The sequence below is a fragment of the Uloborus diversus genome, chromosome 5, assembly GCF_026930045.1.
Source record: "Uloborus diversus isolate 005 chromosome 5, Udiv.v.3.1, whole genome shotgun sequence".
NCBI lineage: Eukaryota > Metazoa > Arthropoda > Arachnida > Araneae > Uloboridae > Uloborus > Uloborus diversus.
In genome coordinates, this window is record NC_072735.1 from 175,044,413 (window position 1) to 175,071,437 (window position 27,025).

Below are 27,025 nucleotides of genomic sequence, written 5' to 3' on the forward strand. Positions count from 1 at the left end.
TTTGTTCAAAACTTTTACGTGAATGTATATACACTTCATATTTAGCAGCTAATTGAAAATAAATAACTCATTGGTTGTAAAAACTACTACTTCTACTAATATGTCAGCTTCCAATTTTCCGGTGATATGTAAACAATATGAGTTAAGAAGTTTCTATTATTTTAAAGCAGATAAATGTATTGTTAAAATCGTTGTGTTCTTCACTTTTCTTTATAATTAAACATAAATTTAAAGTAATGTTTGGAAAATTAAGACTTTCCTTCAGCTTTCTGCTTTTAATTTTATTATTAAGTTCTTACAATGCCTGGGTATAGTATATTATGTTCATCCTTCTTGTTATATCTTTCTAATTTTTAAAGTTAAAGTCTAAAACTTGTTGTGTTTGTGATGTTTAATATTTTTTTAGAATTTTCTTCTGAAGTTTGTGCAATATCATTGCTGAATTTCAATATCATTGTCATATTTTGAAACGATATCAACACATTTTTTCATTTGATTTTCGTGTAGCAAAATTGTTCGTTATCTTTTTATTATTTTTTAAACAATTCTTAGTTTCCATGCGATCAACTTTGCAAAAAATTTGCGAATCCGGCGTTTCCCAAATTTTTCACGCAATTGAACTGTTATTTTACTCTAATTAGGTAGTCTTTTTAATTAACAATTGGGCAAAATAGAATTGCATCAGAATGTGTCTGTATTTATTTCTTTCGTTTGTATTTTAAAGGGTTTGACCAAAATCCCTAATATGCATAGGTATTCGAGTTTTTTCAGTAGTTATTTTGCGAACTTTTCCCCATAATGTGTTGATTCCTAACTTTCAACCTCACTTTTTATACTAAGTTACCTAACTTATATGGGAGTATGTATGGTATGTTTTCATTAAACTATAACTAGTTTGTGCATTATTATACTCAAAATATGTTTTACTAACCTGAAGGTATTTTCCTAAAGCCTTCTTTTGTTTTGTGTAATCTTTTTCATAAACATTACTCAAATAAATTATGTAAATTCAGTACAGTATGCTTTACTTTTTTGATGATTGCAGGCACAGACAGATGAAGATTTGTCTGATTTCTTTCAAAGTGGGCATACAAACAACTGGGCTGTTCTCGTGTGCACGTCCAGATTCTGGTTCAACTACCGTCACGTAGCCAATGTTCTATCTATCTATAGAAGTGTCAAGAGATTGGGCATTCCTGACAGGTAAAATGATTATTTGGTTCTTAGTTGCCCTGTGAAATATTTCAACGTCCCAAAAGTAAAAGTAGTATAGCATTTAAAAAATAAACAGGTACATGACTTTCATTGGTTACATATGAGTAAGCATCAATGGGAGCTAAATTAAATTAATTGATTTGTAGTGCCAGATGATAAATGAAACAAAATAACTGACGCAGTTCCTTTCATTTTTTTTTTCTTTGCATGAAGTTTGAAAAACTTGGCCTAAACCTAACTATTTTACTTTCTTTCATTAAAAAAAGAGCCACTAAAAATGAAAGTGGGCTATAGACTAAATAAAAAGTGTTCTGTTCACTTGCTAAAATAAAATTTTGAATTTTCAAGTCTTCATTTACATGGCAGAGTTCCTGAAAAATCATCAGTTTTCCAAATGCTTCTAAACCTAGTAAAATGTAAAAGTGGAAGCTCTACTTTCCAGGGAATGTAGTGCTCAGTGGAACTGATCAACGAAATAAAAAAAAATTGACATATTTGCAATAATTCAAAAAAATGATTTTTTTCCCCCCAAAAGACTGAAAAGAAAACTAGAACACATATTTCAAAATGTTGCATATCTTTCTAAACAGAAAAAAAAATAAGTCTTTTAAATAAAATAAATAACAAGAAAATATTTTGTACTGTTTCTAAGACAAAGAACTTTAAAAATTCTGTCAAAAATTGCAAGTGAGAAATGATCCACAGGGCGCCATCTTTAACAACCTGTATCTCCACCCAGGAATTTTTTGAAACAAAATTAAAATATATCCTAATCTTGCTTTTTGATCTGCTTTAACATATGTTACATTCAAAAAATTCTGAGACTATCAATGTAACGCCCTGGTTGAATTGACATGGATTCTACAGCATATTTTTTTTAAAGCAGAAAAATTAAATTATCAAAATTCACATAACTTCAAAAACCATTTTTTGTAAAAAAAAAAGTTAAAACTGCATATGAAGTTTTAAAAAAATAATTAATAAATGAAATGATGGAATAAAGTAAAAGTTTAGTGTAGGAGGAAGTATATATAAAACAGCGAAACAGTTTGTGTCCTGATAATCCATGAATAATCATGTTTTTGCATTACGATTTAAAATTACTCCGATTTAATTCTTCATAAGAATGTTGCTTGAACGTCAACTGTAAGGATGAGTTTCTTTTTTCAAATTTTGAACTGTTTATTTTAAGTAGTAAACATTCATGGTACAGTACATGTTATACTTATGTTGCCGAAAATTACATTCATTTACGGTCAATGATTAATTCATCATAGTCTCTTGCTCAAAGAATGCTTAAAGATTTAAACATTTTTAAAATGTATTTTAAAAAATAGTTTTACTGCAGATTAATGGACAAAATTTGGCCGATTATGAAAAATCGACAAAGTCACAGATTGATTGCCAATTACTGACGATTAATCGACGCATCCTTATTAGATACCCAAACTTTATCTGAGTGCTCAAGCAAAAACTTGGAATTATAAGTAGAATTACTATTTTATCCTGCCATTATTTTATTGTTTATAATTCTACATTAGTTATTGCTTTAAAATAAAGGTAACTTATCTAAATAGTTTATCACAAATGACTCAATAATGACCCAAACATTCACCCAGAACTACTAAACTTTATTTAAATCTTAATTATCTTTAATTATCTTAAATAAGAAACACTAAAAGCCACTAAAAATTCTTACATTAGTTTTGCTGTGCACCTCTTCGTTTGTTTTAGCACCCAGTTTTGAGGAAACAATGGCTACTGATTTTTTCTTCTAAGGAGAGTATTTCTTCAAAAACAATACATTAGCATTTTCATTAAAATGGATCATTGTCTTTGGCACACCCTTTATAAATAGAAAAACCGGTTTCATTCTGGTTATGTCTCATCAGGGTTTGCCGATATATATCTATCAATATATATCTGATATTTATTTTGAAAATATCATGATATTTTCGATATTTATTTTTTCGACTACGGTATTTTCAATATAAAAAGTATATTAAACATAGTAATATTGTTCAATTATTATTAAAAACTAGCATTCCCGTATTTGGCATTGCTTTGGTAATGGAATTAGCAGGGGTTAACAGTGCTTGGTGCACCTAGTTTCGAAAATCCCCTATAATAATTACTTATTACCTATAACTTTTTCTAATTTGGGGAGGATCCCGGGGTCCCTGGACTCCTTACATATATGCCCTTGTCCTTAACTGATCTGTAACTGTTATTAACTATCCTTTTCAAGTATTGATTATCTTTGCAAACACAGGAGATCCACATTTCATTGATATACCTATGTTTAATCAAAAACTTCTTTGTATACAACATTTTTAGTTTTTTTTTTTTTTTTTTTTTCTGGTGCTAATATTATTAAGCTGCTTGATGAACTGACTTTGGAGCAAGCTACATAACATTGGCCGTGTGAAAAAAAAGTCTTCTCTTAAATCGATCCCTGCTACTTTTAATGTCTGTCCTTGTGACTTATCAATGGTTATTGCAAAGCAAACTTTAACAGGAAACTGCACTCTTCTAAATTCAAAAGGATAGTCCGCCTGTGATGATGTTCTTAAAAACTTCGTTTCTAGTTTTGAAGAAATGAAAGCAATAGACAGAAACATTATGATTTGACTTGAGAAAAGCCTCGAAGAATCACGTAAGAAACAAAAACAATATCAAATTTATAGTTCGCTATCGACCAAAAGTTGAGATGAAGTACTGAATAATGATTTGAATGGAGGAAAGCCTTCGAAAATAAGGGATTTGAATTTCAACGACAGGTTTTAATTTCTCAGAAATTAATGGGTTTTAATTAATTTCTCCCGAACTAATTGAGATTTCGAAAAATCCTTTCTTAGTGGTTACTTCCGTAATCATACGGACATGCCTGCCAAATTTCAAGTCTGAAGCTACAGTGGTTTTGGCTGTGCGTTGATATATATATATATATATGTATATATATATGTTATCTCAGGACATTGATTTTTATATATTAAGATAACCGAAAAGTTATGACTATTTTTTTTATGATGTATTAATACATCACTATATAACAAAGTAGTATAATATTCCTTTTGGTACAGATGTGATATACCCCCCCATTTGGCGACATTCGATTTTTTTGCACAAAATTAAAATATTTTTCTCGCCAATGAGGCGATAATTTTTTATGCATGGCATCCCTGGCCAAACTAACCTGTGTTTAGCAACCCGAAGGCAATCTTACAGATCTGTTCAAACTTGTTTACTTGGGTTATTTGGGTTTCACGCAGGAGAGATACGTGGTGTTGTTTCGTGCAATATACCTTACAGGAATGCTTATTTTGTGTTAGTTTAAATTCAGTAGTTGTGTTTTGAAGTAAAAACATTAGAAAATGCCAGTTTCTTCAAACTCGAAGGTTAATTAAAAGTTAACTCCAACGTGGTGTGTATCTGTAATGTGCCATTGTCATATGATGTATTGTTTTAGACTGAGTGTGAATATTTATACCATATAAAAAGGAAAGTTCTTTATTTTAGAATTCAAAAAAAACCCTCTCACTTCCAAAATTCTTTGTTTTTACAAATCCTTGAGGGGTTCTTGTAGTATACATAACTGTGACCATACTCCGACTGTAATGTATATTAACAGTCGGAGGGATAACTGGCGAGCCAGAGGTCTCATAGTACTTTCGTAATGAGACCGAGGCAGGGGTCTCATTACGAAAGTACTATGAGACCGAGGGCTCGTATCCCGGAGAAATGATGAAAAAAAAATTAATGCATTAATTTCGACTTGTAATTAATACAATAATTTATTTCATTGTATTTTAATATGTTTACAAAAAACCCCGGCCCTGCACATTTTTGAAGCATATATTCGTGATGTTTTTTGTTGTGCCTTTATGTTGTTTTTATATATATTGTGTTCTGAAGTTTTTTTATCTGATTTTTTCCTGTTGGCGCTAAAAAAGCATCGCTAAGAACGATGTATGACATATGTCGTCATACATCGTTTTCTTGGCGACGCTTTCTTGGCGCCAACAGGAAAAAATCGCCAAGGGTGGGGTATATCACATCAGTTCCATCCTTTTTTACTTGTATTTTATATTGATAAAATTATTTGCAATGTAACAATTTCAACTCATAATATTAAAAGTGCCTAATTGAATATTAACCATTGCCTAGAAAAAAGAAAATGCTTATGACTGTGCACTGACTAATGCATATTATTTATTTCTGAATCCTTTAATTGTAAAAGTAGCTAACAGAAAAAAAAATGAGTAAAACAGCTAATGCTAAATTAATTCCATTAAAATTGATAGAAATGCGAAATGAAATATTAGATATAAATAATGAAAAAAAAACTTATTTTTAAGTCTACAAATTGTAATAATAATATAAGAAAATAAAGAGTGGTTTGAGGATGCATTTACTATTTTGAAGACTTTAGTTTGTGGTAATTGAAAATATAGGATATATATCAAAATATCCGATATGTATCAAACTATCGGATGTTTTCGAAAATATCATATTTTTGAACCCTGTGTCTCACTAGAGTTCATCAATATTTTACTCTTTTTACATGTGTAGTTACAAAAACTTGAGCTCCTAATTCTAAACTGGTTCAATTGCTTTTCCTTTTGCAGTCGAATCATTCTGATGTTAGCAGATGACATGGCCTGTAACGCACGTAACCCGAGAGCTGCAACCGTGTACAATAGTGCTCGTCATCATATAAATGTTTATGGAGATGATGTAGAGGTTGATTATCGTGGTTATGAGGTAAAAATTTTCTTTCATTTCCAGTTGTGCTGAAGCCTTTATTTTTTTACCGATATACTTGCATGTAAGTCAAGAAGTTTAGTACAAAAAAAGAGGTTCAAAGTTAGGGGATCAACTTATAAGTGGGGCAAAATTCCTGAAAATTGTTCAAAAACAAATCTTGGGGAAAAAAACACTAATTTTTCCAATTTTAGTCTAACCCTTTTAAACAGATTCTAAAAAAGTAAATATTTACACATTCTGCTGTAATTTTACATGGTCTAACTGCATAATGAAGGCTGAATAGTTACAGTAGACGGCAAAAGAATTATAGTACGCCTAAATTGCGGGAATTGCCGTTTCAGTGAATTTTCTTAATAGTCGCATAGTGATGCTCATTGTTTTTAAAAGCAATGTGATATGGCTACAATGCAGTATTTTATTGATATTAATTCAAAATGAAAGCGACAAGCAAAAAAAATCGTAGCAGCAAAGTCAAACTCTTTGCAAAAATCGCAATAGCAGAAGTGAACCTGTTTTGTGCAGAAGCAAAAATTGGAAGTATTTTGACATAAGAATGTTCATTACATTTCATTTCCCTTCTTTTTGTAACGTTTATTTCCAAAAAGAGCGGCAAAATGTTCCCAATTTTTTTTTCAGAAAATAGACTTATACGCAAGTTTTGATTCCCCCCCCCATTTTTTTCCTAAAAGAAGGGGAGTAGACTTAAACCCGAGTATATGCATTAACTATTTTTTTTCTAGCTACATTAGACAAGTGAAGTAAAAGATCTTTGGAAGTGTAAAAAAATCAAAAAAGTGAAGAAAAAATCAAGGATTTGTTCAAATCTGTAAAACAAATGTTCTGTACAAAACTCAAAATCAATTTTGAATTTTCGAAAGACATACCATGAAACAGGGTAACTCACAGACTGGGTGGTTAACTTTGGATCAGTAGGGAATTTTTAGGTTCTCTGTGGAACACACTGCTTTGGTTCAGTCTGCAATCACGTTTGTTCATTTGTTTTTCAAAATTTTTGTTTTGATGAAAATTTTGCTTGGACCTCAAGAACTGCACATCAAACTACATTCAGGTCTCTATACACATTGATAAACTCCTCCTCAAGTGATAAATATAGAAGTAACCATGTTATTGTTTAAGTAAGAGGTTTTATAACCTCTTTTAAGTTTTCACTTTTCATGGTGTAACTTCGGGACTGAGAAATTTTCGAAGTTAAAGAGCTGCAAGTTTACAGCAAAATTTTGGTTTTGATTGACAAAAACTTTACGAAGTGTTTAAGAGCCATTGTCTGTAAGGATCAGGCAGGTTGTGATTGTTGACATTTTTAATTTTCTTTATTTTTGCAAATGATGTTCCTTATCATGAATGTGATGTTTGTGCAAAATATGAGCTTTGTCTGCCTTACCGTTTTTGGGAAATTAAATTTTTAAATTTAGGGAGCGTGGCACATTTTGGCGTGTTTTTCAAATTTGCAGATTTTAAAGTTCTTACTGCTTTAAGCGCCCCCATAATGGCTTGGATTTTTAAATTCTATACTATTATATGGTCTTCTGATATTATGTTATAAATAGTTGCATTTTTAATATAAATAACAGATTAAAAATTAGTATGGTTGAAAAAATATGAATATTAGTACGACTATTTTAGCCTATAATGCACATTACAAAATTTGTCCATCTGTACCTATATCGATTTACTGTGTTTCTAATGCTTTTTATAAAGCTTTTTTTTATAAAAAGCATTAGAAACATATTATTTTAGGTGTCACTACTGTAATTTTATATTAAAGTTTAAAACAAACCGTGCAAAAAAACATTCGAATTAAAAAAGTCTTTTTTTAAATAACTCCATAACATACTAGTTTCGAATGATTATATTTCCGAAAGTAATAGGAGTGACACCAATTTTTTTAGTTCATATGTTAGAAGAACATGTTGGTTATCAAACTTAATTAGTTTCAGATCTCTACTATGAGTTGTAGTTAGATTTTAAACATTTGCATTTTTGTGAAATTTATCACATAAAAGTTTCAATATCTTCTGGCACCCTTATAGTGACACCAATTTTATTACATATTTTTGATGTATGCAAGTGTAGCTAGGAATTTATGTAAAAACGTTGGTGTCATCGTGAAGGCGCTTTCAGAAAATTGGCATTGAATGTAGTAAAAAAAAATTTTTTCGGTCATTTTTAAACGGAGTTTGTGACCGTCGCCCTCGTAGGACACCGATTTGACAGCTGTAATAGTATCTAAGAAGACCATACAATAGTATAGAAATGAAAAATCCATGTCAGTATATTGGCACTTAAAGCAACAAAAACTTTAAAATCTACAAATTTGAAAAACATGCCAAAATGTGCTACGCCCCCTAAATTAAAAAATTTAATTTCCCAAAAACGGTAATGCAGACAAAGCTCATATTTTGCACAAATATTACATTCATGATAAGGAACAACATATGTGAAAAGAAGAAAAATTAAAAATGTCAACAATCGCAAATGCCGTAAACTGCCTGATTCTTACAGACAGTGGCTCTTAAATAATATTAGTTACACCATCGGTTTATTTAGTAACATTTCAAAGTATGGTTTGAAATAGTATCTGTAATCTTGAGTTTTACACATTATGTAGAATGTGTTGTTCTTATGACCTGCTAAATATAATATTCTAGGATTGATATAAATATTTGTTTCCTTGGTTGTTTCTAAAGTAGCTAATGCACCTATCTAATAGTAGCGGGGTAACATTGGTACAAAGTCATGTTTCCTGCTGTTTTTAATGGGGATAAAACACTGTCCCATTGATACCCCAATCAATGGGGTAAGACTGAGACAAATTTTTGTTATTTTTTTAAATAAAATACCAATTTCAACTACAATTATTCTTTTGCCATACCTTGTAAGAGGAATGCTCAACTGACATATCAATGATTTTTTAAGCTTTTTTGCTTTGAAAAAATAGGCACAAATAAAACTTTGGAACATTTTTGGTAGTTTGTTTTGAAGATTAATAAAATTGGCAGTTGATAGCAAGGCATGGTTTGATCTTGTTGGATATAATTTGAGGTTAATGGCCTACAGCTAAGCTGAAAATTAGGCAACTCATTTCCAACTAAAAATTTGAGGGAGTGGTCTGCCCGAAGAAAATAAAACATGAATCATTCTTTACACTGAAAAACATTTATTTAACATATATTAAGAAAATGATTACAATACAATGATTTGGTTCTCCGAAGAAAAATTAAAAAAGAGATCTTACAATAAGTCCATGCAGGTATCAAAAGTCCTGTCGATGTTCCATAGTGACACCTCACAGGTAGATGGACGGCATAGCAATTTCCACCAGAATTGCAGGCTGGTCAGTTCATACCTTGTGAGCAAAGTTCACCACATCAGGAAAAAAATATCGAAGATGGACACGATCCTCTTTCCTCGGAGACCAAACGACCCACATCAGGGAAAAATATCGAAGATGGACACGATCCTTCTCCTCGGAGACCAAACGTCCCACATAGATTCAATTATAACTTTTCACTTTTATAGATGTCATAGCAGCACGCGCTTTCCAAACTGAAGACATCAGCAGTGAATTATTCAGAAAAGATCAGACCTCACCTGAGAGGCCAGTAGGAAAAAAAACTTATGATAACATAGACGAACACATTTACAAACACCAACAACACAAGACGAGGAGACGAGTAAAAAAAAAGTAGCAGTGCAGTAGCGATCGAGCTACGGCCGGTCAGAGTATTTATAGCCAGATCCGACCTTGCACGTAACAATGTGACGTTACATTATTTGCATATTGCAAGAACAACACAACTCGGAGAAAACACAGCTTGCAGGTTGCACAATTCTTATTTAATTTGGCATTCAGCACTCAACACCTCAACATGGTTTCCTCATGTGATCGACATGTGCTCTGTCGGAAGTTTACCGAAGTCTGTCGAATGACGGCAACCAATCATAGCGTGCCACATATTTTTCCGAACACTTCCGACTCAAACTCGGACATTTGAGTGTCGGTGGCAGGTGGATGGGATTTCCCGCGCAAGGTTTTTCCCCGGAATGGCAAAAGGTAAGTCACAAAATGTTTTTTTTTTTTTAAACAATATTGGTGAAATCCTTCAAGAAACAAAAATAAAGGCATTTAGCCCAACAAGTTCCCCCCTCTTGAAGGAATTTCATCAAAAACCACATTTATATACATTAAAAAACATTTAACTACATTCATATTATATTTACAAAAGATACATTTGAAAAATAGTTCAAAAATTTGATACGCCCCCCTCATTTAATCCCAATTAAATATAATTTTACAAAGTTTATTTAAACAACTCTTAGATAGGGGTTTAGTGAAAATGTCCGCGATGTTTACATTTGTCCTCACATATTTAATCAAAAAAATCTTTTGCTCAATTAAATTTCTTAAAAAATGGTACCTTACATCAATGTGTTTTGTACGGGAATTCTCAATGGGAGACTTAGAAAAATCAATTGTTGCAGTGTTATCACAATAAATAACTGTATCCCTAAGCTGGAGGTTTTCAATATTTAATTCACTTATTTCTGTGATTATCCTCTTCAGCCAGACCATTTCTTTTGCAGTTTCACCAAGTGAAATATATTCTGCTTCCATTGTGGATAACGCAACACATTTATGTTTAAATGTCCTCCAATTAATTGGGACCCGATCAATACACAAAATTGATCCTCCCGTTGAGACACTATCTTCCCGATTAGCGCCGTAATCTGAGTCTGAAAATCCCCGTAGATCTACACTACTGATTAAACTTAAATTTAGTTTGTATGATATTGTATACTTTAAATATCCTAGCAATCTTAATAGAAAATCCCAATGCTTTCTTCCGGGATTTGCTTGAAATTGGGAGAAAATATACACCGCATAAGAAATGTCAGGCCGGGTCTTTCCCGCTATGTATGCCATACAACCCAACAAATTTCTGTATGGGAGCTTTTCTGCTTCCCTTTTTTCTTCCTCAGTTTTCGGGCAGTCGTCTTTCGACAAAACTGTACCCTTTGAGATTGGGAGGGTTGAATTTGGCACATAGTAATGGGAGAATAACCCCAAGACCTTCGAAATGTAAGAGCTTTGGTGAATAAAAAGATTATTTTTATCTTCCACAAATTCAATCCCCAGGAGCTTTCTGGTTTTCCCCATTTCTTTAATATCATACATACTTTTAATTTCATTAATTACCTTTTTAATTAAATTTTCATTTTTTGCTAGAATTATTATATCATCTACATAAATAAGAAGAAAAGTGTTTTTGTCTCTATGGTATACACAATTACATCCTTTTAATTTTTGAAAACCAAAACCACGAAGAACACTGTCTATTTCTAAGAACCAGTTTCTTCCGGACTGGTATAGTCCATAGAGAGACTTCTTCAATTTACAGACAAAATTAGGGTGGCTTTTACTGACAAAACCCTCTGGTTGTCTCATGTAGATTTGTTCCTCTAAATCAGCATACAGGTAAGCATTTTTTACATCAATTTGTGAGTGACACCATTTTAAAAGACATATAAAAATAGAAAAGAAAACTCTCACAAGTGAAAACTCAATTACTGGACTGAAAACTTCAGAATATGACTCAATTGACTGACGGTCCCCCCTTACAACCAATCTGGCCTTGTATCTTACAATTTCACCCCTGTCATTTACCTTGAGGTCGTAGACCCACCTGTTTCCCAAAATTGGCTTCCCCTCTGGTGGGGGTACAAGGTCCCACACCTCTCTTTGGTTAATGACATCTAATTCAGACTCCATGGCCAGTTTCCAGTTGTCCACCTCGGGGGGTAGCGATACATTGCCTATACGAATTCGGTATAGAAATTTCTACTAAACTTGCTTCTTCACTTTCTCCCGAACTTTCACTGTCGTCACAGATTTCCCCTACTGTTGGATTTTTAGATGAAAAGTCAAAAAGTTTTGGTTTATACTCTATTTTATTTTCACTACAATATTTTAAAACCTGTTTTAGTGAATTTAATCTTACTTTATTTTTACCGGCAATTGTATAATAAATATCAGTCCTGTCCCCGGTCTTTCTCTTTTTGGCTTCTCTAACCCATTTAATCTTTTCACAGGGAGTTTGCTCAACACTCTCCTGGATTTCCTGTTCAAGTTGAACTTCTCTTATAGGCCTGATAAAGTTAAATTTTCTCTCATTTTTATTTTGGACTTTTAATTCCCCCCATTTTTCATTTTCATTAAACTTGACGTTAATAGTTTCTGTGACTGTTCTGGTTTCAGGATCCCAGATTCTGTACCCTTTGGTACGTAAGGCGTATCCGACCATAATCCCCTTGGTAGCCCTCATATCTAACTTTTTTAGTTTAGACTTAGGCTGACCTACATAGGCAGTACACCCAAAAATACGTAGGTGCCTCACTGAAGGTTTACGCCCAGAAAACAGCTCAAAAGGGGTCTTGTCCATATTTCCTATTACTGTCCGATTCCTTACATAATTAAAACAAAGAGCGGCTTCAGCCCAAAACTCATCCCCCAATCCAGAATCATTGAGCATAGACCTCACACCATTCATTATGGTCAAATTGTATCTTTCTACTACCCCGTTCATTTGCGGGGTGTAGGAGTTGGTCCGCTCTATCTTTATTCCCTGATTGGTGAGATAGTTCTCAAAATCTTTGTTAACAAATTCTGTTCCATTATCGGAACGGATAGAAAAAATTTTTGAGTTCAGGAATCTTTCAGTCCTTTTTTGAAAATTTACAAAAACATTAAATGCCTCATTTTTTGCTCTTAAAAAGAAAACATATGACTTTCTTGAGAAATCATCTATAATTATAAAAATATATTTCTTTCCCCCCAAGGACTCGGTCTGAAGGGGTCCCATCAGGTCCATGTAGAGCAATTGAAGTGCAGAGCTAGTACGTCTTTCTGGCATAGATTTAAACAAGCACTTCCTCATTTTTCCCAATTGACAAGGGTCACAATTGGGTTTTTGCCCCTTCTTAATCTCTAGTCCTTGGACTGCACCAAGTTTACTCGTTTTGGTGATACTTTCCATATTTATATGGCAAAATCTCCTATGCCATTTTTCCATATCAACACTGACCATATTGGCCCCTTCAGACGGGTCCTTGGTCTTAAAAACTTTTGTATAATTAACATTTTCACAATCAATATAAAAATTTGGTTTAACATGATAAAGTTTATTTATTAAATTTGCTGTAAATAATTTAACATTTTCTTGATTAAAAACACAGATTTTTCCGGGCAACCATTTGAGCTTATAGCCCTGTCTGTCTATACAAGAACTAGAAATTAGGTTGCGTCGCAGTGTTGGAGCATAGAAAACGTTATTGAGGGTGATGGTAACTAATTTTCCATCTGATTCAATTTTAAAAATCACTTTCCCAATGCCCTCTACTTGGCTCTTCACGTTTCCTACTGCTACCTCCATTTGTGTGTTTTGTACAGGCTCTAGCTCGGCAAACAATGACTTATCTCGACAAAAATGAGATGTACTGCCGCTATCCAATAGCCATGTATCCTCACATTTTGGGTAGGTAGTATTTTGCAGAAATATCGTTTTCATTTACTGAACAAAACATTCCTGCCTGAGGGTCTTCTTTGGTTTTGAATTTAAAATTCTTATCCTGTTTTACTTTGTTACGGCTCCAACACTTCGACGCAATATGCCCTTTCTTTTTACAAATGTAACAAACTTTATTTTTAGCAAGAAATTTACTCCTACCATTTGCCATTCCGGAATTTCCGGGTTTTGAAAACATTGCCGAATTTTCTACATTAGGCTCTTCGGCCAAATACCTAATCCTACCTTCCTCAGCCAGTAGTTCGTCTTTTACTTTCGAGAAAGTAAATCTCTCTTTTTCCCATCTGTAGATGGCTTGAACAATACTGCTGAAATTTGGAGGTAAATGCCGTATCAATTTAAAAGTTCTGAGTTTTTCTTCCATAATATATCCATTTTCGACTAATTGGTTAAAAATTCCCCCCAATCTTGCAGCGAATAATCCCACCGTTTCACCTTCTTGCATTTTGCAAGAGAAGTAGGATTCCCATAGTGCGGCTACTCTGGCCAAAGATGGGGGTTCAAAATTTGCCTTAAGGGCTTTCCAAGCTTCACTAGGATCTTCCAAATTATCAATTAACCTTTTTATGTCCTTTTCTAAGTTTAAATAGATGATGGCTAAAGCTTGGCCACATCTTTTTCTGTCAGCACTAGTTAACTCCCCTTCTGGTTTCTTTTGGGTAATCTCCCATAAATCCCTTTCTATGAGCACCATTTTTATATCTTTGGACCAGGTAGCCCAATTATGGGAGCCCAACTTCTCAACATTTCTATAATCTTTCTCCATAATAAAAAATGATTCAATTTTCTCCGGGCAGGTCAACCACACGACTCTGCTACCACCTGTTGGATATAATTTGAGGTTAATGGCCTACAGCTAAGCTGAAAATTAGGCAACTCATTTCCAACTAAAAATTTGAGGGAGTGGTCTGCCCGAAGAAAATAAAACATGAATCATTCTTTACACTGAAAAACATTTATTTAACATATATTAAGAAAATGATTACAATACAATGATTTGGTTCTCCGAAGAAAAATTTAAAAAGAGATCTTACAATAAGTCCATGCAGGTATCAAAAGTCCTGTCGATGTTCCATAGTGACACCTCACAGGTAGATGGACGGCATAGCAATTTCCACCAGAATTGCAGACTGGTCAGTTCATACCTTGTGAGCAAAGTTCACCACATCAGGAAAAAATATCGAAGATGGACACGATCCTCTTTCCTCGGAGACCAAACGACCCACATCAGGGAAAAATATCGAAGATGGACACGATCCTTCTCCTCGGAGACCAAACCTCCCACATAGATTCAATTATAACTTTTCACTTTTATAGACGTCATAGCAGCACGCGCTTTCCAAACTGAAGACATCAGCAGTGAATTATTCAGAAAAGATCAGACCTCACCTGAGAGGCCAGTAGGAAAAAAAAACTTATGATAACATAGACGAACACATTTACAAACACCAACAACACAAGACGAGGAGACGAGTAAAAAAAAAAGTAGCAGTGCAGTAGCGATCGAGCTACGGCCGGTCAGAGTATTTATAGCCAGATCCGACCTTGCACGTAACAATGTGACGTTACATTATTTGCATATTTCAAGAACAACACAACTCGGAGAAAACACAGCTTGCAGGTTGCACAATTCTTATTTAATTTGGCATTCAGCACTCAACACCTCAACATGGTTTCCTCATGTGATCGACATGTGCTCTGTCGGAAGTTTACCGAAGTCTGCCGAATAACGGCAACCAGTCATAGCGTGTCACATATTTTTCCAAACACTTCCGACTCAAACTCGGACATTTGAGTGTCGGTGGCAGGTGGATGGGATTTCCCGCGCAAGGTTTTTCCCCGGAATGGCAAAAGGTAAGTCACAAAATGTTTTTTGTTTTAAACAATATTGGTGAAATCCTTCAAGAAACAAAAATAAAGGCATTTAGCCCAACAGATCTTGAGTCTTTGTACTTATTTTCATTGTGTTGTCTAAATTCTGTCTGAGGTGTAAAAATATACATAAATTGAAAAGAAGTAGGCTAGCTGAGATCCTGTGCAAATGACATTTATTACTGTAAGAGGTGGTGATTCCTGCTTTACATAAATGTGCTGAAGAGCTTTTCTTTTCTTTTCTTTTGATGGAGTTGTACCTTTTGTACATATTTTTAGTTACATTCTACCTTAACTGTTTATAGTCATTTATATGATAAGAAATGCAAAGTGGCATCAAATCAAAAAATAAACTATATTAAATATTTATTCTATTTTAACATCTTAATTTTAGTTAACAGAAATACATGCTGTACTTAATACATAGAACTGTATAAAAGTTCTTAGTCTTGAAAATGATGATTTTTTTAAAGTTATTTTTCATGTTAAATTCATTCAAAATTTAAAATATTTTTACTTGTCTGTTACAGGTGACTGTCGAAAACTTCATTCGGCTTCTGACAGGTAGACTGCCACCGGGCACTCCAAGATCGAAGCGTTTGCTGTCAGATGAGCACAGCAATATACTAATTTATATGACAGGTAAAAATATTATCTGTTAGTTGTTAATAATTTGTGTTAAACTGTGTGTGTCTTATTTGATAATAACCACAATATGTTTGAGATTTTTTTAAATTTTCTTTGATTTTTTTATTCATTCCATTATGCAATTTATAAAAAAAATACTCTTATTTTTATTTTTTATTCAAGTTCCTCCAAGTAAAAAAAAAAAATGAAATTTCAAACAAGATTTTTTTTTCCTTTTGTGGCAAATCTCAAATGGCAAATATCAGTGAAAAGGTCAAATTTGAACTTAAAATGTAGTTTGACACCTTTTAGCGTAGATCAGGAAAGTTTTGAAACAATCTGATTTACATTAACGTAGTAAAAGAGCTTTTAAATACTTCGACTACACTGTATTTCTGTTCTTATATTCAACATTTGTATATTTTTAATGTTCAACTCATACTGAAATTAAATACATTTACTTTTAAATTTTGTACTAGTATTGCAGATGCATTATACTTATTTGGTGTCAAAGGAGTTAAAAATATCCGGTTATAAATATGAAAACAGCACACAGATTTGTAAATTTAGCTCCATCAGAATGCTTTACTTGCTAAATATTTTGCTGATACTTTGTTTTAGGTGCTACATTTCTTGAAATTACATTGCTTTACCGATGTTATTGTGCCTATGCTTTAGTGCAGTGGTTCTCAACCAGGGATAATTTGACTGCTCACACTGGGAAGTGACGGGAAGAGGAGCATATTTAAAAGACAAAGTAACAATAACAAAAAAGTCTGCAAATACAGGGACACCCCCTTAATAACCACAAGGACCCCCCCAAAAGCAAGAGTCCCCCCCACAAAAATGAGAAAAATACCCCTTAAAACACCCCTTCCTTAAAATTTCAATGGTGCAGTTTGTGCCATGATCCCCCCCCCCCCCCCCCAGGTGGGCAGCCTGGCAAATATTGAAATTGGAAAGATATGAGGAACCATTTGTTTAGAGTTCAGATAGCAAATCACACATTATTAAAGATATGGAGCTTCTTCCTCACATCTCAGTTGAACCTTATGAAAGTGTTTCATCATTCTTCACCAAGTTTTTGAATTTTAAATTTTTATTTATTAATTTTTTTAAAAAGTGTTAGCACTTTTAATTCCCCCATATTGTTGTTAAAAAATGTATCTGTTTTTGAAAAGTAGGTCAGTGATTTTGTTTAAATATTTGCCTTCAGTTGGCTATTAGTTTATTTTAGAAAAGATAGAAAAGAAAAAAAAAAGGTAAAAATTAATTAATTATTTTTTTTTTTAGTTTAAGATTGATTGGAAAAAACTTGCTTTATATCGCACACATTTTACTTCAAATTAAAATTGAAATCAAAATAATATTGATGTTCAATAGTGCCAAACTACTATTTATCATCAAAGAAAAAAGGGGCTTGATAGGTGTCAGCCAATCTCTACTGGTGGGCTCAAAAAGGGTGAAGACCACTGCTCTAGTACAGTGCTTTTTTTTTTTTTTTGAATAAGCACATATTTTTTTGAAACACAATGTTAAGACCTCCATAAAAAGGACAGCTCTGCATCACTTGTAGCTAGCTCTAAAGGAGTGAAAAGAGTAAGATATTAATAAAAGTGCTTAAAACTTATCAAGAATGTGTATTGAAAAAAAAAAAGATCATATTGAACATTTTATTTTTATGAGCACTATTTTTGTATTCAACCATTTATTTTAGTTCATTTATTTTACTTATTTATTTAATTTTTGAAAAATTAATTCTTTACTAAAAAGTTGCCCGTCAAAGGATGATTGGTGAAAATTGCTTTTACTCTTTTACATTTTAACGAAGCAATTTCCTGTTTGATCGTTGAAATTTTGATCTTAACTCCAGTAGATTAGCCCTAAACTTCAGTAGATAGTGTTAATTGTTGGTTGTTTGGTTTCTTCCCTCAAACATTACCAAAGAATATTATCAAATTATCATGCGGTGGTGCAAGTTTCATTGTTGATGACGTCATCAAGATCATTACTCAATCATTCGCCATTATATATATATATATTTTTTTTTTTTTTTGTAGGTCACGGTGGTGAAGGATTTCTAAAATTTCAAGATGCAGAAGAAATCACGAATGTCGAGCTAGCTGATGCTTTTGAGCAGATGTGGCAGAAAAGGAGGTACTTATAAAATGTTCATTTCTGCTTTTGTAAATATGTTTGCCTTAGAAATTGTAATTTATTATTTTTTTTAGAAAAATTGCTCTAAAGTTAGAAGAGTCTTAAATATCACATCGAATTATCTACTTTTTTTGTACTGAAGTTAAGAAAATACCTTTCTCCTAGTAATATATTCGCAGGGTATGAAGAAAATGTAATATTGATAATACAATTGCTGTAAAATGTATTCGATTATTCAATCTGAACTAGTAACAGCATTTCAGAATTTTGAAATGTTGACAAAGACTGAAGTATTTGGGTTCCTAATTAGTTCTATGTTGGTCTCTGTAAGACTTTAATTTTTATATCAATATATAAATACAAATCTTGATATCAATTTGTAAAATTTTAATCACAGCATTGAATCACGCAATTTTTTTCATTTAAAATTATTTTATATCTTTGAATACCAATTCCTCATTATTTAATTAATTTGAGGTGCCCTTCTCAATTATGAATGTTTCATGTAATGATAATCTCTAGTAATATATGAAGCAACTGATCATCCCTATTTGTAGTGTACTTCATTTTTTAAATTTATTCATTTATTTCATTTTAGCACAAGCTGCCGAATAGCAACACCTCATTGTGAAAATATAAAAGATGTATGATATTGTGTATAATAGATTTTTAATTGAAGTTGAGAGACAACTTCTGGAGGTGTAACAACATTATGTGTGATGTTTAATGAAGTGTGACTGATTTTTGTAATATAATGGAGTCGACTTTATATACAAAATTAGGAAGTTGTTTTATACTTTCCCGACTTCCTCAAGTTCATTCCAGTTTTTGTGGTTTGGTAAATTGTAGTTCTAACTGCAAAATGATATTAAGCATTCAGTATGTTGATTTAAGTCAATGGCAAAATTCTGTATCTCAGAACCCGACTAACCCAAGTCTGAAAATGGCAATTTTCGGATTATGAGTGCTTATGCAGAACCTTATTCTGCATTGATATTCACAAAAAAAAAATCCTTTGAATTATTTACCAGCATGAATGAACGTGAGCCCTATCCATCGTATGCATCAGACGATAATTTTTTCATACTCCTGCAAATCAGCAATAATGTGACTTATGCTGCCTTGTGCTGGTAAACAGCAGTATCTGCAGAAGTGAGTTCTCGAGATATTTGAAGAAACACGTTTTGGATTCAATACTAACAATAGGGAAATGTTGGAATTATATGTCTTTTTCGCTCCCCTTTTTCAGCGAAAACCAAATAAGCGAGCTCGTGCAATAAAGATAACGAACAATAGATGACAAAAAATGCAAAAAAATTTAAAAATTTGCAGTTACTGCACTTTACCTGCACACTGTGGTATGCTAGTCTGGCTCTGAGGTACAGTATTGTGCATTTAAAGGAATTGAAAATTGTTGTTGAGTTAGCGAATTGTTTGGAAGGTTTGATAATTTTTTTTGTATTAATTTAAGCAGTTCAGTATTAAAATAGACTCATATTTTCTTGTGTTTTAGGTACAGGAACATTTTCTTCATGATTGACACATGCCAAGCTGAATCCATGTTTCTTAAAATATACTCTCCTAATGTTTTAGCGGTTGCCAGCAGTAAGATAGGCGAGGATTCGCTTTCTGTGAGTTATTTGAATGCTCAAAGAACTAGAATAGGGTCATTCTCACAGAAAGTCATTTTCATGGCCTTGTTATACTTTACAAATGTTTTCTGACTCATATTTATTTTTAGGCTTAATGCTTTTTAGAATAGAGTTTTACAAGATTATTAAAGAAACATTTCTATATTTTATTTTAAATATCTTTACTGTAAGTCAAAAGTATTCAAACATCATCCCCTCGCTTGCCCCCACTGTTAGTAAAAAAAAAATAATAATAAGCAGAAATTATTTCTAAGCCAACAAATAATAAGTTCACATTTTTGTGTTTTATTTCAAAATATTAAATAATTTAAGTAAAAAAAATGCATTTAAAATTGAATTTTCATTCAAAATTAGTACACGCTTATTTTAAGTTTCTCCCTAGTAGTTAGTGTCATTCCTTCACAATAGTCGATTTCCTTCCTAGAATCACAATAACCTAATTTTTTTTTAAAAAAAGTTTTTTAAACAATTTACAGCTGGCAAGCCAGAAAAATACTGCAGCACATTTGCATTTTTAAGTTGTTGCAAATAAACTGAAATATCAGTTTGGCATAACTACTAGAATCAATTTTTAATGAATTCATCATACCCTCACTAGTAAGGAAAAGTGATAGAAATATGCTAGCTATTCAAAATAATTTTATCTTTCAGAACCAATATTTTTAAACCCCAACATATATCTATCTCTTTTAAAGGTTTCATCTGATTCCACCAATTCAAATTTTTTTGAACTTAATAAGCTCAAAATGACTTTTTATGAGAATGACCCAATAATATATTACATGTCTGAGAAATATGTATATTTAAAATGCTTATGGGTGGCAGAAAGTAGGCTTATTTGTTTCTCTCTGTTGGCAATGATTTATCCTATAATTAATAATTTATTTATTAATCTGATAATTAATTATTTATCTTATGATTAATAATTTATTTATTTAGCAACTAAAAATGTGAATGTGTGATAGATCACTTTACATAAAAATTCCTATTTATAAAACTTTCTGTACATGACTAAAAAAGAAAGGTTAATTTATCTTTTGCAGTGTGGCAGCAATCTCTTTGTTTTCGTATCAAAACTGTCAGAATTTTGTAGGGATACTTTTCAAGTTTGCACTCAAAATAGTCTGAAAGTCAAGGGCAAATTGCTTTAATGCACAAACAGAAATGAACGTCATAGAATAATACTGTGTAAATATGAATGAGGCGTGCAAGTTTTGTTATTGAAGGGTTTCAGTTATAAAAGTTTTCGGAGTCCTTTTGAATTCGACCAAGACTGTATAATCTTTGTACAGTGTATTACAAGGGATGATTTTGATAAATGGGAATTGGGCAATCTATATCAATTTGCCTCAAATGTTTGGCACCAATACATGTATAACCATAGACTTGGCATACATAAGCAAAGCAACTTACCTCTGTGCATACAAAACAAAGAGTAGAAAAATAATTTAGTCAAATGGGGTAACCACAAAGAATAGAAAGTAAAGGGTCATCAAATTAAATTTTTTATAACCAAAGATTTGACCACAGCAACAACTCCCTGGTTGTTGAAATATCTCCAATTACAAGAAACATATTCTTTAATTCCCACAAAATGCAAGTTATATGAATGTAACTGACTTTGTATGAATTATTTCTCTAATAGTGATAAAGCTGGACTAAATGATTGTAGTGTCTGTTGAGCAAGCAAAGTTAGCAGTTGAGCAACTCAGATCCTGGAGTGATTTAAAGGAACTATGCAAGCAATTAATGGGGTTTTTAGGGTAGCCCTGTATGTACGAAAATATGTGTGAGGTATTGATGATATCAAAGGATTATTAGCATAAAAAATGATAAACATTCAACTATTTTATAGAAGGGAATCCCAACAAAACATAAATGTGTAAAGGAAGCCAAGTTCGGTCGAAATGAGATTCAGGGTAGACGGTGTAACTGACCAAAAAAAGTTCAGATTTAAACGGTTATCAAGTTCCATAGCAGTTCCTCATAGATGTTGGATTTTCCCATGTTCTTCAGTTCATTTAGAAAAGAATTTTTTACATTCTTTGATAACGGATTTTAAACTTGTGGCAAGTTGTAGTGATCAATATTTTTTTTAAAACTTGCCAAGTTTTAAATCCTGTATCAAAGAAGGTAAAAAATTGTTTTTTAAACGAATCGAAGAACATGGGACGATCAAACATCTATGAGGAACTGCTATGGAACTTGGTAACCGTTTAGATCTGAACTTTTTTTTGTCTGTGACACCGTCTACCTTGAATCTCATTTCGACCGAACTCAGCTTCTTTTTCACATTTATGTTTTGTTTGGATATCATTACTTTTTGAAGAGCTAAATCAAAGGTTATGTTCTAATTCAGACAATTATAAATGCAAAAGCATATACAAATATATGATTTCCTTTTTTTCTCTGCTTTTACGGTGCACTGGTTTGCGGTTTCTTTTTATTTGCAACTCCAATAAAATATAGGGGCGCTGCAGCCAGTCTAATGGCGGATGAAAAAGGTAAAACAAACAAATGCCGAAACTTATAACCTGCTTTGACACTTAGTGAATGACAGTAATTTTTCATCGTGTTTGTGGGAAAATTTCCTTTCCATTTTATAGAAATTACATTGCACCACAAACTGCCTGAAGCCTGTAATTTACCCCAAAAGAAAGCACGTGGAATGGAATGTTTTACCTTTTTCTTTAATATTGTTAGTCACGGCAAGGTAGCGTATTCCAGCTCTGGAGTTGCAAGTTAGAAGTTTTGACGAAATTTCGATAACTGGGGACTTGGCACCAATTTTGAGCAATAACAATTTTTTTTTCCCATTTATCAGCAAGGCTGAAGTACATTAACTTTTGGTCTTTGGCGTCATCAAATTTGTCAACAGTTAGGAAAATTGCTAAGACTCATCTCAAAATCTGTCTGAAATTTCTTTATTGCTCAGAGGTATTATCATAACATAGATCGGAAAATATGCAGAATTGGCAGAAATATTTCTCAATTGTTGAAATTATTGCTGTTATTTTTGCTCCTCCTGTAAAATTTTGCATTTAATTGAGATCTAAAGGTTTATAAATTGTAAAGCTGGTTATTTTTGATTTTAAAGGCTTAGCTCTAGATTTGCAATTTTAATTATTTGATGGGTCATTCTTCATTTTAGCGGAACTTAAAGTATTGTTTAAAGCCCCATTTTGGTTAGAAATTCAATTGTTAATTTAAAACTTCAACAATTTTGTTTTGGCAACGTTTGATGAGCCCGTTTGTTTTGATTTATTTGGGGAAATATTTTGCAATCACACAGCGAAGTGATTATGTCGTGATGCTCATAAAAAATAGCCTAGTTTTTTGCTATTTTAATGTAGTTCTTTGACCTTTTAGATTTTTCCCTTTACATATGCATGAAAATCTATCTTTATGCCAAATTTCAAGCATGTTAGCACTTGGAAGTTTGTAAACATTTTGATGAGTGAGTGAGTCAGTCAGTATTAAAAATGACACTTTTTAGATCTTAATAATTCCAAAAGTATATGAGGTACATTCATGAAATTTAGGATTATGGATCTGCTAGGCAGCTCTATTAGACATACAAAATTTCAAGCACGTAGATTTAATAGTTTTTGAGAAATGAGAGGGTCAAAAGTAGCTTGAAATGGTTCATGTAAGATACACACTGGCAGATGTGTTGCCTGATTTCCGAATTTGGCTGACACACTGCCGTGTGTCTAAATACTCTTTCAGTTATGAATTTGAAACATATGTTCCCTGATTTCAATATTTTGTTCATGATTGACATGTAACTTTTAATTCAGTTAATGTTCTTTGATTATGTTTGGAAATTTTTATTTTTAATTAATATATTTGTCACTCGGAAGATTAAAATTTAGCTCTCAACTTACATAGTATTAAGGTTCATTGTTTCTTTGACTTTAGGTTAAGGCTTAGGTGTGATGCATTTAACATTATGTTTCAGAGAATGTATTTCAAGAAATTCATTTTGAGAAAATTGACCATTTTTTATTTCAGCATCATGGGGACAACACAATTGGAGTGTACGTGATCGACAGGTATACTTATTATGCTTTGGACTTTTTGGAGAAAGTAAACAAAGGCAGCACAAAGACCATGGGTCAATTCGTAAGTTTTTCAATTAATATATGAAATTTAAAGTTGTTAAGTTTTAATGCTAAGAAAAGTTTTGCAGTACCAGCTTTAAAATACACCAAGAGCAAAGCAAAGATAGATTAGGCACTCTAACCATTCTCTAATTGGAAAAAGGGATAAATGACAAAAATTCAATGAACATTTTAATTATTTGTTGCTCATTTTTATTTTATTCTAAATAAATTTTCACCTAAAATGAGAAGGGCACTACTGTCATGCTAAGCGCGAAAGTCGTATCTGCAACCGAGTACAAAATGATTAATTGCCAATTATAGTTTGGAGTCTCCATGTTTAATTCAGATGCATCTTTTCCAAAAAAATTTCAAATATATTTCCCACAGACAAATTACCATAAAACATTGTATTTAGGTGAGATAGGTGACAAAGAATTACCTGGTAACCGTAACTCAGTTTAGATAACAAGTGCAGATGGGTGATTTTTAAATATACTAGCTGCGTCGCTAAAAGTTGTCAAGTGACACCTGTTCAACTCTCAGGCTTGAACAAAAAGAAAAGAAAAAAAAAATCAGTAAAGTTTTGCGGCAGTTTGCGGAAAAACAACCAAAAAGTAAACATTTTAAATCCCCCGATTACAGGAAAAGCCTTTAAAACAAAATCAAGAATTTTACTTCTTCATATTCGAGAAAGAAAATGGCAACATATCTTTCGTCTGAATGATTTTCTTCACGCTATAAATTTTAATAATAGCATTGTTGCGGAAAGTTGAGATGAAGCACTGAAAAATAATTTAAATGGAGGAAAGCCTTAGAAAAATAGGGATTTTGTGTTGAAATTTAAGTGTCCTAATTGATAGTTTTTAATTGATATCTCCACTAATTATTATCGGAGGATTACGTTAAATAGCCAAACATGAAGACGGGAAGATTACGAATCCATCGATACCTTCTTCGATGGTCAGTTCACTGTCGTTCGGGAGAAGAAGCTTGGACATACGTAGATACGCTCAGTTTTTAATTATATAAGATTTACACATAAGGTTTAACACAATTTTGAAAATTTTTGTTGTTATAAACTTTTAAACTTTTCTAGGTATAAAGTCCTTATATAATTTATAGCAGTTTAACCATGTGGTTGTATGTGAGTTAATTTGATTAAATTTTAGAAATTCCCAAAAACTTCTTGGCAAGTTAGTTTTTCTCATGACTATTCACCTGATAACCATAGCTCAATTTTTATAAAAAGTGCAAAACGACTTTTTTGATTAACACTGCAGACTAAAAAGTAATTACTTCTTTCTCAGTCATTGTAATTTATAAATCATACTGTAATTGTAGAAGAGCTATGCTAAAAACAATTACATAAAACTAAATCTTTAAACATAATTTTATTTGTTAAAAAGATTTTTTTTCAAAAAACAGATTTATAAAATTTTAGATTGAGTAAATGAGTAAATGTTTACATTATTATTTGTTTTCAGCTTCAAGTGTGTCCTAAAAGAGCGTGCATTTCAACAGTGACTTCCAGAAAAGATTTATTTCCCGCAAACCCTGACAACGTGCTTCTGACAGATTTTTTTGGCAGCATTCGAAATGTAGAACTGACCTACGACACAATAGACCTGGAAGAAATATCCCCTGCTCAAAACATCACCCAACCTTCTAAGTAAGCATTGCTTTAATATAAGAAATATGATTTTATTTATAGAATATTATTTGCTGCTTCTATCTTATTTGCAGTATTTATGAACTATTCTTCTTAAAACTATGTACCATAGGGTGGTTCAAAAATACATGTAAAAAAAAGTCCTAGATACCAAGACACCCCTCAATATTTTTAGACTTGTGGATAGCAATATACTGGAAGAATTTTAGCTTCCTATTTCAACTGAAAAAGGGTGCTCAATCCCCTCCCCTAAACTTCATCGGTATGAGGAGGAGGATAAAAAAAAATACATTGAAATGAAAACACATATTATAATATACACGAGTATTATGCATATACATTGTAATAAAATAATTATAGCAGGGGAATTAAATGTTTCTAAATTTGATATTTTCTATGCTACGGCTAATGTTAAATTGAGGGGACATTGAGCACCGTCTTAAAATTTGTGTAAGAAACTAAAACCTTTACAGCACACTACTATTTGTTAGTCTAAAAAAATTAGGGAGTGTTCTAGACTTTAGGGTGGTTCAAAAAAACCTTTTTTTAGCTAATGTACCACAATGATTGTTCAGCTAAGGTGCAATTTATTTATCATACATACATTTATTGATAGTTAAATATGTGCAAGAGATATATTGTTGATTGGTGTATTACTTTTAAGATTATCAATATATTTATCGGACTTCTTTCAAATCAATCAAGTTTCATTATGAAAATATAATTCAATGTTAGAACTGACTGTTTTGTAAACCTTGCTGCAAAGGGCAATTTGTTTGTCCTTTTTTGCTGCAAGAAATTATTTGCCTTCAGCTAAAAAATAAAAATTTCTTATGTTGCTTTCTAAACATAATAGAATGTTTGCAGAAGAATCTAAGTAATCAAAATGTAAAAAAAAGTTGACAGCAAAATAACATTATCAAATATGATGTACTTTTAAATCTTATGTTTAATATGAAAAAAATAATTTGCTTGTAAATAACTGTGAATGCCTTATTCGTAATTTCTTCCTTCAAAATATCTCTAATAGATTATTTAAGGTTTCTAACTATTAATATATCATTTTCTGATATTAAAAAAATATATAATTAAATTTTTGCTGTAACACTGAAGATTATGTAACATAAAGTAGATCAATCTCTTTTTTTTTTTTTTTTTTGTAGGAAGCTCTCATCTGAAAAGTGGACACATGTTGACCAATTTCCCAGCTCATGATATCTTTAAGTATAAAAATTAGCTTTTACAAATTTCAAAGACTCAAATATCAGTGCATGCGGTCATAACTCTTTCAATGTGTTAAAGCTTGCACTGTTTCTGGTTTCAAAACAGTTGCTTTTGAGTTAACTTTCCCAAGTG

At 32.1% G+C, this 27,025-nt stretch overlaps 1 protein-coding gene across 1 annotated transcript; it reads left to right on the forward strand.

Annotated features, from left to right (window-relative positions):
* The first annotated feature begins 117 nt into the window (after positions 1 to 117).
* LOC129222836 (GPI-anchor transamidase-like) lies at positions 118 to 26,971 on the forward strand. The gene is made up of 9 exons (XM_054857388.1): positions 118 to 308; positions 1,046 to 1,203; positions 5,844 to 5,979; positions 15,989 to 16,100; positions 18,146 to 18,242; positions 19,756 to 19,873; positions 23,909 to 24,019; positions 25,485 to 25,669; positions 26,833 to 26,971. The coding sequence occupies exons 1-9, from the start codon at positions 237 to 239 to the stop codon at positions 26,882 to 26,884; spliced, it is 1,041 nt and encodes a 346-aa protein (XP_054713363.1). The 5' UTR covers positions 118 to 236; the 3' UTR covers positions 26,885 to 26,971.
* The last annotated feature ends 54 nt before the right edge of the window (positions 26,972 to 27,025 follow it).

What these genes read in the sequence shown, in the direction of transcription:
- LOC129222836 (XM_054857388.1), top strand. Translation starts at nt 237, where the DNA reads ATGTTTGGAAAATTAAGACTTTCCTTCAGCTTTCTGCTTTTAATTTTA. An exon ending in TATACTAATTTATATGACAG is followed by an intron (nt 16,101 to 18,145) that starts GTAAAAATATTA and finishes TTTTTTTTGTAG; the next exon opens with GTCACGGTGGTGAAGGATTT. An exon ending in CAGATGTGGCAGAAAAGGAG is followed by an intron (nt 18,243 to 19,755) that starts GTACTTATAAAA and finishes CTTGTGTTTTAG; the next exon opens with GTACAGGAACATTTTCTTCA.